The sequence below is a fragment of the Lathamus discolor genome, chromosome 1 (genome assembly GCF_037157495.1).
Source record: "Lathamus discolor isolate bLatDis1 chromosome 1, bLatDis1.hap1, whole genome shotgun sequence".
NCBI lineage: Eukaryota > Metazoa > Chordata > Aves > Psittaciformes > Psittacidae > Lathamus > Lathamus discolor.
The window spans coordinates 20517726-20530769 of NC_088884.1; the positions used below are offsets into that span (position 1 = coordinate 20517726).

The 13044-nt window shown below is 38.7% G+C and overlaps 1 protein-coding gene across 2 annotated transcripts in view; it reads right to left on the reverse strand.

The window, feature by feature from the left end:
- Positions 1–13044, reverse strand: part of WASL (WASP like actin nucleation promoting factor) — a 49635-nt gene that overhangs the window by 18724 nt on the left and 17867 nt on the right. Inside the window, exons 1-5 of one of the 2 annotated variants that reach the window (XM_065664302.1) lie at positions 10679–10714; positions 8721–8782; positions 5025–5159; positions 3713–3799; positions 3077–3173 (exon numbers count right to left, since the gene is read on the reverse strand). In XM_065664302.1, the coding sequence (XP_065520374.1) occupies positions 3077–3173; positions 3713–3799; positions 5025–5156 (316 nt within the window). In that variant the 5' untranslated portion in view covers positions 5157–5159; positions 8721–8782; positions 10679–10714. Of the gene's footprint in view, positions 1–3076; positions 3174–3712; positions 3800–5024; positions 5160–8720; positions 8783–10678; positions 10715–13044 lie in introns of those variants that run through there. The other variant, XM_065664244.1, reaches the window with a different exon arrangement.

Below are 13044 nucleotides of genomic sequence, written 5' to 3' on the forward strand. Positions count from 1 at the left end.
TGCAAACTCTTGTATATTCTCTATTTCAAGCCAAACTTTCACCTCTCTGGAATTCCAGATGCACTTACTAAGGAGTTGTCTGTATACTAGAGTGCTTTCCATTCCAAGTGAGGAAAAGCAGAATACTGTTGCTTCTTCCTGCAGCTGTTAGACAGTATTTTGTGTACTAGTCTCAGTACCAAGACACTGATTTGTGATCGAGAACTGCTGTTCTTGCTACTTTCCAACAACATAAGCCTTCCATAAGACTCCAGGAAAAGTCTTGTACAAGCCCTGAATGGTGTAACAGGCTGCTAAGTGATCAAATGAAGCATTCATTTCAGTACAAAGCCTGTCAGATGGCATTGCTATGAAAATCAATGTATTTTAGAAGCCATGGGAGTAAAATCCCATTAAAACAGAAAAGCATCAAAACTACCAGACTATAATCTCTGTGTTTGAGAATTTAAGATGCTTTAGAATGCACAGAATTTATATATACACATTATAAATAATATACAACTTCTATATGTAATTTTTATTATATATAAATCTATTATAAATTAGAATCATAGAATCATAGAATAGTTAGGGTTGGAAAGGACCTCAAGATCATCTAGTTCCAACCCCCCTGCCATGGACAGGGACACCTCACACTAAACCATCCCACCCAAGGCTTCATCCAACCTGGCCTTGAACACTGCCAGGGATGGAGCACTCACAACCTCCCTGGGCAACTGATTCCAGTGCCTCACCACCATAACAGGAAAGAATTTCCTCCTTATATCCAGTCTAAAAATTAGTATGTTCTATATAAGCCATTACATACAAATAAATATATTAACACCAAAAGCAAATTAGCTTTGACTTGGACAAGTGAAAAGCCTGTTATTTTAGCGGCACAATTAGATACAGTTGAATTAATGAGAAATACAGAACTTCATCTGGCGGTTTGACTAAGAAATCTCATGATCATTTAAAATTCTTGTTTTGCAGAAAACCACTGTCCTGAGTTCAGCAGTAGCAGTCATTTTTTCTCCTTCTTAGTAGCTGGTGCAGTGCTGTGGTTTTGACTTTCAGCCTGGGAACAGCGCTGATAACACCGATGTTTTTAGTTTATTCTGACCAAGGACTTTCTGAGTCTTATGCTCTGCCAGGGAGGAAGGGAAGCCAGGAGGAAGCAGAGACAGGACACCTGACCCAAACTAGCCAAAGAGGTATTCCATGCCACAGCACGTCATGCCCAGGAGGTAACTGGGAGTTACCCGGAAGGGCTAGTTCACTGCTGGGTTGGGCTAGGTATCAGTCGGTGAGTGGCTGCATTCTCTTCCCTTGTTATTTCCCTTATCATTATTATTACTGGTGGTAGCAGCAGTGGTTTGTGTTATACCTTAGTTACTGGACTGTTCTTATCTCAACCTGTGGGAGTTACATTCTTTCAATTCTCCTTCCCATGCCGCCGGGAGCAGGGGGAAGAAAAAGGTGGGGGGGAGTAGACTGCGTGGTTCTGATTTATGGCCTGGGCTTAAACCGCAACAACCATCAAAATAAACCCTCAGTTTTCTGGGTGTGCTTTTTTAATTAAAGTTGTCTTCTTCAAGTTGTATGTGTTTGGGGAGGGAGAGTAGCTTGTTTGTTAAAATGCAGTGTATGGAGTAAGCTCAAGCTACAACATACATTTGATCACACAAAGCAAGATAATGGCTCAAAGAGTAAACAAGAGAAACTTACGTGGCCTGTGTAAAAAAAACAAACAAAACAAACAAAAACCAAAAAACCAAGTAAAACCCAAAAACCCAGAAACAAAACCCAAAAACCCAAACCACAACTCTATGTGGAAGGACAGAGGTGAACCTCTGTCCTGTGAACAAGAGGTTTGACTGAACCACTCTTTTCCAAGAATGTTTGCTATGGTAAACAATACAAACATATTTATTCCCAACTCAAGTCTATGCACTGTACCACTGTGTTTTAGACACGGAATACAGTGGAACTTCCGGAATAGGAGATGGAAGATTACTTTTACACAAGTATGAGTAAACAACATTATTAATGCCACTTCTTAATGACTCACTTCTTCTCATGGAACCCTGCCAGCTTATACTAATTCTGAGCAGAAGGAATCTTAAAGAAGCTATTTAAGCTTCTGGAACAAATGCTCTGCACCTGAGTCACCATATCTGAATGAAATCCAAATGATACATATAGACCATGCAGGTTCCCAAGAATACTTGCAAGGATGGCACTCTAAGATGAGGGCTTCTTCCCTCTATAGTAGTCTACAGCATTGCTAGTGCAATTCAGTTCCAGAATGGATTACAAAAACACATCCTGTAGCTTGAACACAAGTCCATGTGTGCCCCATCTATGTTTTGTATCACCTTATCCTTCATGGACATACAGCTGTAAGACAGGCAAGTTGTTTATGGACTCCCTGGAAAAGGACCAAGATAAGACCTTGTAAGAAACCTGAACTCCCTTTAAAACACTGACCACATTTCCTGAGGCATCTCGCAGCTGGCAAAAAAGCTCCTGTGCTGGTAAGGACAGTATAGGCACATTATGTCTTCTGCTCTTGGCCTCCACCAAGATCGTTAGTTTTGAATAAAACGTATTTCTCTACTGAACGCTGGACCAATGCCAAAAATTCATTCACATGAACTACTGAACATAACAGATGGTAAAATCTTTGTTACAACCCACTTGGGCTGAATTTAAACAAATCAGTTATAAACATCCCTAAAAGAGATGCTAAAAGAGGGTTTATTCAAATGTGAAAAGAGCTTACAGAAAGATTTGTAGTTTTCCCACTGACAGCTTACCATTTTTGCTTCCTCCTGATACCTATTTTCAAACACCACAACCTTGGAGTCTCAGTTTACGAGGAAACTTAGAGTAAAGAGCACTAAAGTTATTTCAGAAAAATACTACTTTTGCACAATGCAGAAAAGAATCCTGCTTTAATAACACAATTACTTCTAAATATAAGTATGGCAGTAATGCTTCCAGTAGCTTTCAGACACTGAATTAGCTTCCTGCCTCCCCCCGCCAAAACAACATAAACAAGCCTCAATTTAAGATTAATTTGAATATTTACCAGATTTTCTCTGCCGTCGTCCAAGCAGATCTGTTACCGTTTTGCGGAATAGTTTAGCTTCTTCTTCATTAGCAAAATTAAGACCAACTTGACATGTCTGAAAAACATTAATATTTCCCCACCCATGACTAAGAACATGTTTCAAAGGCTTTCTTAAATGTCTTCTTACACATTCTGAGGGTATGATCAGAAAAAATCACCACCGCTAATTTGGAACTAAGTCTTAGTGATTCATTCTATCTCAGGAATGTCTGTCTACTAATCAAGTTGCTAGAGATCATGGCTAACAAATTTAAGCAAAATCTTGAGGCTTGAAATCAAAAGGGGGAGAGGAAAATTTGTTCTTTAAGAATATATGACGTTTCACAAACACCATCTGCAAATCAAAATGTAAAGGGAGTTGAAAACAGAACCACATTTTATGCTTCTGTTCTATGGATTAAGTTTTCTGGATGAGATTAGAAAATGCTTTTATAAAAAAAGCTTAAAAATCTTAAAAGCTTCAAGAACATAGGTAACATTGTACTTTCATAAATAATTTACAGAATTAAATAGAAACCTCTGGTACATTAAAAAGAAGCTACTGTTCAAATAAAATGCATTTTAAAGCAGATATTCAAAGACATTGAGACTCACATCTCCAGCAAAGGTATGAAAATATCCTCTAGGACTATTATATACAAAGTTATTGTACAGCTCCTGCTCCCACAATAATTTCCCATCCTGAAAAGAAGAAAAAAAATAATTTGAGAAACTTAGATGAATTGCACAGTTCAACTTCTTTCACAACAGAACCTATGAAGAATTGCAAGCTACATGGTATTAAGCATCTACCTTGCTATTATCCCAATAAATGAGCTCAATCAAAATCAAAATATACTGCAACTTGCAGAAGAGCTGTGGAAGGCTATGCCATCAGGTCACTGTGTTCTGTTTAGATACCTGGGTGTTTTCAAAAAGCATCATCCTTCAATTTCTACTGGGAGCAGTAAAAGTGATCATTGATAGGAATACAGTGATAATAGCAATAGCATTAAAGGAGACTTGCAGTCTTGTTATTTTCTTGGGCTTGACTTGAAACAGTTAACTTAAGGGGAACAAAAATCTCGCCTTTTTAAGAAGTTTTATATATTTAAATGAAATAGTTCAGAACCCAAGGAACAGGTTTCTCTCTAAGTCTAGTAATCAAGTGACCAAATCACAAAGTCAAATGCAAATGCCAACTGGCAATCCCTAATAAATCTGAGAGACTTCAAGCACTGAATGCTGACAGACAATGAGCTGCTGTTCCTCACTGTAGAGGTAACAGGAAGCTTTCCCAAGTCTCAGCAAATCAGTAAGACTTATGCTTCTCAGTATCATTTTTGTTACCAAAAAATTATCTTGGACACTTCATCTCTTAGCTCCTACTATACGAAGTGAAATACTGTAATAGGACAAAGATCCACAGTATGAATGTACATATATGTTGTAGAGGAAAAAATCCCCAACAAACCTGCTTGTCCTACAGTACTCACATGCACCAACACACTACTCAAAACCATTATTTCCACCCATACAGAAGACAGCATCTATTTTCTTAACACCAAAGTAGAGAGACCTGCTAAAATTCTGACAGCTATGTGCAGCAGTGACACTATGCTAACTTTCACTAGTGTGACTAACCAGATCTGTAGAGGACAGCTTCTGTGAACTACAAGAGAATTATATTTGATATTTATTTCATCCATAAAAGCTGACATCTATGAGATACTTTAAATTTAGAATACTTGAGAAAGTTGCACTTGTCTATTAAAAAGCACTGTAATTACATCACTTAAAGCACAACCATCTACTTCAGAATGTTTTTGAGTTTGTAGCTACAGCCTACACTCATTCAGTTCAAAATGGAGAATGAATACAACCAAGCTTAAATAATCTGATAAAAAAAAAAAAGATACTTGCTTACCTTAATGTCAAATATTCTGATAAAATATGACCTCTGTGGATTGTCCTTTACAAGGCAAGCTACACCACAACATTTCTTTGACCACACGGCATTGCGATCTGCTGCGTATATCTGAACAACTGCTGAGGACATCGTCTAAAAAGAAAAGGTAGCTATTAGATAAAAAAAAAAAAAAAAAATCACAAATTCCACATTTCACCTTTTATCAAAGTTTCTCTTATTACTGGTTCTAGGCAACAACTTTGATGATTTCCCAGGTGGTAATGCATTAAAGTTCAAGTGACCCCAAATCACTTCTATACTTCAGATTTTCACTTCACTACAAGATTTAGACAGCTTAAGAATCAGCTGAACTTTTTGTTCTTGCTCGTAAAAATCTGCAAAAAGACTTGGCCTGTAAGTGGCAGACCAGTAACTACGGTGGTCACACAGAGAAGTCCTACTGTGCAACTACATTTCTTTCTGTTCAGTACTTCAAACTGGATAGAAATACAATACTCAGGCTGCAACTGTAAATTACACAGTGCCTGGAAACACTCCCGGGTACTGGAACGTAACTGTCTACGTTGCTTAATTGTTCAAATGGTCTCTGGCATAATTTTAGCTTATGCCAACTAGAAAACTCCTAAAATTCTTGGGCATGGTTTGAGAAGTCACATGAGCTAGGCTCATTCCCAGCTGGCAACTTGAAATCATCTCATTTTCAAATTGAGATATTTTAGTAAGAGATGAAGATTATTCCACACTAGACTGCTTCAACAGGGCACTGGGAATGTTTCTCAGTATATTTTGTAGTATATATCCATTCTACCTTAGAAGTCCCATGAGGGAATAAAAATTGGAACCTTTTGAAGAGTAGTTATTTAGGAGTCAAGTCACACAGAATCACAGAATGGTTGACACTGGAAGGGACCACTGGAGGTCATCTAGCTTAACTTCCCTCCCCAAGCTGCATCACCTAGAGCACATGACCCTAGAGCCTTCTGAATGACAGCACAGCACTTGGGGGTGTAAGCCACTCCTCTCAGTTCCATATAATCAGCAAACTTGCTGAAGAAGCACTCTATCCCTTCATTCAAGTCATTGATGAGTGAGATGGAAACTACTGGACCCAGTACTGACCCCTGGGGGACACCACTAGAGGTCTCCAGCTCTGTGCCACTGACCACAACACCCTGAAACTTGCCTTTCAGCCAGTTCTCAATCCACCTCACCATCCACTCATGCAGCCCCCACTTCCTGAGCTTGCCTATGAGGATGTCATGGGAGACAGCATCAAAAGCCTTGCTGAAGTCCAGGCAGACAAAATTCTCTGCTCTCCCCTCATTTATCCAGCCAGTCGTCCAACTGTAGAAGGCAATCAGGTTGGTTAAGCATGATTTTCCTTCAGTGAATAAGGTCATAAGGTCTTAACGACAGAAAACCTAAAGGCTCTGTAATGGGACAGATGAGAGGCTACCTAGCAGCGCCAGACACTTAGGTAAGAATAGAGGAGTACACCATTGCACTATGGGAATATACCCCCAGCAACTGGCAGGTTGGAGTTCAAAGCTCCACTGAGCCAGCATGTGCGTCTTACAGCACTTGATGGATTTTTCCTTTGTAAATTTATCTAATTACTGTTCAAACCCATGTGAACTTCTGGGCATTACAGCCCTGCATAGCATTGCATTTCATAGTTCACTAATGCACTATGCAGACCTACTTTTAGATAAAAGTTTGCCATCTGCTAGTTTCAGTTGACTGTCCCTCCTTGTTCCTACAACAGGAGATGGTGTTAGTGGTTTCACAGTTGCCCCTCCATGCTGCACATGCATTTGACAGGTATCTGTCACATTTCTTTACCCTGTAATTTCTCTACTGTTTAAGAAGCAATACCAGCATTAAGTCATTCCCATACCAAGAAAAAAAAAATTAAATAAATCATTCTACACTTTAGTTAGCCTTGTTACTCTCACATAGATCTTGCCTAGTCTTACTTCACCCTTCTCTGACTGGGGATAGGACTTATGTTGTACTAATCTAATTTATTACCCTATTGAACACTGGGTCACAATAACATTGTTTTCTGTTTCATTCTCTATTTCTTTCCCTGTAAATCAAAGAGTTTTATTTATTTTTTCATTATGGAACTTTAAACAGATGTTTTCATAGATCTGCTGTAATTCCAAGATCCTTCTGGAGGGTTCATACCTAGTCTGACTAATGGGCTCCATATTTAGTTTTCCCCACCTGCTCTATGAGCATTACTTTGCCTTCCTTCATCAACACTACCTGCCAAAACAGTTGACATTTAGAATGCAGGCATGTCTTGTTGCATTATAAGATTATCTACTGCCAATATCACCCAAGTCGTAATTAAATTGGTTTAAAATAACCAGAAGAATAACCTAACTTTCCTGATTATTATTATTTTTGTTAATAAAAAAATCCTTCCAATTTTGCTGAAGTAGAGTTAAAATAACACAGCCAGACTGACAGCTACTCCCTGGGGAAGCTTTATAACCTTTGCACAGGAACTGTGATGTAACTTTCACGATCAAGGTATAATTCTGTTCCTTATTGCAACCACCTCCTCAGAGGTTGTCAGACTACTGATTTTTCTGGTAACCTACAGAAAAAGTTAAAGCATGACTGACTGATGAAAAGACAGCTTTGAAGTTGCCTCCTCAAACGCTCAAAAACTAAGTGTAAAGTAAAACTTCTCTCCCTGTAACCTAGAGTAATATGAGTAATTTAATCATAACTGGACTTGTCAGATGAATAAGAATAGACCCTTGGGTTAGCTATACTGCCACAACGAAACCGTTAACTGACATTAAGTTGCAGGTGTAAGAAAGGATGTTTTTCCCCCTTATGTGCAACAGGGAAAAATGATTTGGGGCACAACAGGCCAGATTTTCTTCAAAACTTCTTCTAACGGCTTTTCCTATCATTTCTCCAATATCATCTCACTGTTAAATCTTGTAGTCAGTCAGAAGACAACAAAAATAAGCACAGATGGACCATTCTATAGTTGTAACAAAGGCATCACATTCAACCACAGCAACTATCCCACTGACCATGCAAAAAGCCTTCTCAACCATCCAAAACAAGTTCAGCTCCCAGCTAACCTCCCTCAAACAGGAATATCCACAGAAATGGGTGGTCTTTGCAGGAATTATGCAACTTAAATTGAAGGCACAGAAGACAGTTATCTGTGTCAAGAAAGCTCCCTATTTGTTGCCTCCTGTCATATCTAGCTGCAAAAACACTGACTGGATGATCTAGGTAAACCAGTAATTGTCATAACTTGGGGACAATTGCTTATAAAACCTTCCCCATGAGTAGACATTAGAATGTTACACAAAAAGAGCACGTCATCATTCCACATAATCAAAATAGATTTAATGTATACTTGGATACCCTACGAGTAGAGCTTAATTTACAAGTTAGAGAACAATTCCACTGAACCTAAACAAGGTGTTGCGAGGCCTACCAAACCTAGAGTTCAATTACATTTTAACTTACTCATTAGCATTGCATGAATTCCTAGTGTTGGCTGACTGCATTGAGGCTTTCACATGCTAGAACATATAATTACAAATTCCACTGTTACATCAGCAGTTTAGGTTTTTTCTATTAAAAAGACAATGCAGGAAAAAATACAAGATGTATTTTAGGAAGAAAAGGACAGTAAAATTCAATTCTTTTTACTTCGGCCACTGTTTATTTTCATCATGCAGAGTAGTGCTGCCACGCTTTACGCTCTTCAGCTTCTGGAAGACAGGACAAAAATATTTACTCATCCACCTCCTTTGCAAACTTACAAACTTATCAAAATTTAAAACTTGAGAAAATATAAACCATAAACTTCATCTACTGCTGTTCATTATGAATCCTAGCCACATAAATTCAATTAAAAAAAGTCAACTTTAAGTGCAGACTTGCAGCATCTGAGAACATCTATACAAGTATCAATCTGAGTATTCTACTGCATTTTCTGAATGAGCATTCAGTTTGTCTATTTTGAAGCCAGCTGTGATATCCAGCTCAGTTTCTCACAGCATTCTCGAGGAGGACACTGCATTTATAAGCATGGGTTCTTTAAAACTATATGCAAATATTTCTTCACAAGAGGTTGCACCACAGATTTTTACAGATGGAATTAAACAGGACTGCCCTTAAAGACTCAAGGTAATTAGTGCATTTTTTCTGAGATATAGTAAGTTTATTCAGCACTTAATACCTAAAGTTATTGCTGTATTTCAGAAGGAGGATTTTGAAGTTGGCACTAATGCTTTGCTTAACAGATTTAGCGAGGACCTTGTCCTTTTCCAGGATTTGTATATTTGGAAAAGGTGCACAGGGGAAAGAAATAAGACAGACCACCAAAAACTGATGGGCCAGGGACATAAGAATAAACAGCCCTCAGTTTTCTTCAGCTTTTGGCACAGTCAGCTTCCAGCTGGAGGATATGCCACATCACCAATTTCAGGAACTTGTCACGCTCCTCAAACTGATGAGCTATGAAGCTGTAAGTCTGGTGCTGTCATCTGGTCACATCCTTGGGCACACATACTGCAGGGTATGTGGTATTAACAAAAGGCTCATGTAAACACCTTCTGCTTGAAGAAGGCAGCCGCAACTAGTCACTGCACATTTGTAGAATGTGATCGCAGCAGCCACTGCTAGTTTCCAAGTGGGCAGCAGGTAGCTGTGTCCTTTGATCAGCTTCTGGCGTGTGCATTTGCTGCAGTAGCCTGTCACGATAGTGATTTGCTGTAATTCAGTGTTTCTCAAAAACAGAAAAGCAAGTCAACATGAAGCGGTATATCTCATTACAAGTAAGAGCCGCCACACTAGATTGCTTATGGTTGACATCAATTGCGAAATGGTAAGTAATTACAGGAAAGTACAGACATTAAAACATAGTGGGCCAAAAGTCACAACAAAGAGCAGCAGCAAGATTAAGGCTGTAAGAGGATGTTTAGCCACCTCAGTACACACTAGAAGAGAAAGCAATTCAAGACCCATTGGGATGGTCTTGTAGTGCTTATGTGCAGCTGACAACTGCTTGTGGGACGAAGATAAAGAGATTCACGAAAGGACTTAGGCTGGATGCGACCTCTAAGTCCTCCAGCCCAACCTCGTGCAAGGGTAATTAAAAGCCTGGAATTAAGTTGCTCAAGTTTGTGTCCAGTTAAGCTTAAAGGCTTCATATCACCACTGGGGAACCTGTTCCAGTGTCTAATCACTCCTTTTTTAATGCTTGTAAAAATGCGACTAAGTTTCATGTACTCTTCTAACGGTTCAGTATTGTACATAGACCTACTATACCAGAAATCCTTACTATGGTAAGCCAACATGCTGAAGCCTGACCAGGTGATGCTGGGTGCTCTCCAGTTACTCACTTCTTTGATACAAGGCCAGGAAGTTAGCCCCCAGTTTGCTTCTAGGGTGGCTGTTCCAAGAATAAAGGGCTATTGCTATTCATTGACATTAAAAACATTGGTGAGTAATAGTCTTCCTTGCACAGCACGGTTCAGGAACAGAGATATGCTAAAATCAAGTACCACTTCACTGTGGAAAACAGTGAGGTTTAACTCTAATCTTCACCATAAGGAGGACAGGAAGCTTCTGTACCACAGCAATCTTTAATCACCTAGCATTACCTGAGTCATGGAGGAAGATATGGAAACTCATTAAGACTCCTGAATGAGAAGAAAAGAAGCAGAAGTCAGAATGCAGGGTAGCTAACGCTGCAAGACATAACAACTAATCCACAGAAAATTAGCCAATTAGACAGAAACCAGTGGGTGACATTTCTTTCTCTAGATTACAATATCCGGCAGAAAAAAAAAACCAACAAAAAAACCCCATCAAAACAGTAGCACTGATGATTCAAGCAGAAATATTGCCTGAAATCTTAGCGTATCTCAAATACAAGCTTGTGTAAGCAATTACACATTTTAAAGTCAATATTTTAATAAATTCATGTTATTCAAAGCAAATTAGAGTTAGACAGTAATAATACCCTCCTGTTGTTCTGCAATTATCTTCCATTTCATAAATATACAGAGCTTCCCAAAACGTTTCTGCAGTGCTCAACACAGCTATGCATTTTCTCTCATCACTCTTAATACAGAAACAAAACCTGCACAGAGACCAGGCCCTGAATCTCCTCCCCTTCTGGAAGGAAGGCCTCCAGGGGCCTACACAACCAAGCTCCTTTCTGGCAGTTTTATGTCCCTTATGCACAGTTCTCCTGTTTCAAGAGAAAATTTAGTTATTTTCTTGGCATTGAGGATGTCTCTCCTGCCATGTGGGAACAGTGTGTTCCCTTCCTGCTAGGAAGGGCTGATAACCCACTTCCAGGGTGAATGTTCTCATCACCATGCACTCCTACAGAAGGCATGCACTGCAATCTCCTCTAACAGGGCTCTTAAATGAACTGAGTAAGCCTGACACTATTCAGATCATCCCTAACTAATTAGGCCACATCAACATCATGCAAAAATGCTTCCCTAACAATTTCCACATTCTAAGTAGCAGAAGCATTTGCTAGAGTCAACAAAAAACTTTCACAGAAACTTAGAAAACTTAAGGTCAATTAGGTTCAGAATCCTACAATATTCTTTAGCCCTGGATAGTAAGTAAAACTTAACCCTCTTAAATCTGGGTGTCTAGTGATGGTTTAGGTGCAATCCAGACATAACAGCAAGAAATGCTAAACATAAATCAACACTTTCACCGAATTTTAAAGGCCTCAATGAGCATTCACAAGCATCAACCTGTAATTACTTACTTTTGCAGCTCAAGATGAGAAGGAATGGAGATAGCTAAAAATAGCACAGGGACAGAGAAAAAACTAGTGACAGTAAAGGCAGACTGCTTCTGCTTCCTGCTGATGCCTTCATCTGAAGGACCTCAAGGATTATGGCCCAAACCTTGTAAAACAGATGCATCCAACTGTCTTTTTAGCCTTTTCCCCCTTAAGAACAGCAGAAAAGGCTACTTATGGTTTCTGCATCTTGTACCAAAAAACAGTGCGATGACACTATTTTATAGTACACACACAGTTTTCTGTGCATAAAATTATTTCAAGGCCTCCACAATATTTGGACTATGAAATTAGATTTTAAGTTAGATTTTACAACCCTCAGACTGGCTTATGACTTATGTCTTCCCACCAGGTTGCCTCCAGAATCTTCACAAATGAGTCTGACATGTGACAGTGTTCATCCACTGGGGATTTGGATACTTCTTTATTTGCAATTTGAGTAAACTGTGATTACTTCAAATTTTAAAGCTCTTAGTGCTGTTAAAGATATATTTAACAGGTTAGTAATAATCTTATATTTAAAGACAATTGTGTATTGTAATAAAAAGTTATATTCAGATGCTACAGACAGGATTTTAAACTAGTTTCCCATTGAAAGAAAGAATACAGAACTTCAGAAGTTTGCTGGCAGATTTCAACAAGTTAAGCAGCTGGAAACAATCTACTTTTAATGCCATTTACAGGACGTTATTTTCAGAAGACAGACTGATTGCTCCACAGACAGGAAAACTAAAGCAAGATTTCACATTATTTGACAGAACTGACATAAGAGAGCCTTTTGTAAATACTCAATCACATGAGAAAAGCTTTATTTGGTGCAAGTTGAAAAATTACTCAACTGAAGGCACTGAGGCCTCACCAGTTCTACTGCTTATGAAACTATTTGCTACAATCTCCAACAGTGTGCAATTGTAAGCTTAAAACTTGCTTTTCATCTAATTTCCCATGATTGTCCACAGATTAAAAAAAATGCACTGTGTATACATGCTAAGAAATTAATACTTCTTTCCACCTATATCCAAATTAAGCTATTTTAAAAATAAAGGCACTGCATAAGAGATAATGCAACCTTTTTCTTATTTGAAGGGAGAAGGAAGAGAGGAAGTTCTTTCTAAAATAGCAAAAAGCCACTTCAGGTGTTTCCTACCATTTCTGAAGCATAAGGATCTTAATCTAAGTTAAAAGACAGTTTCACAC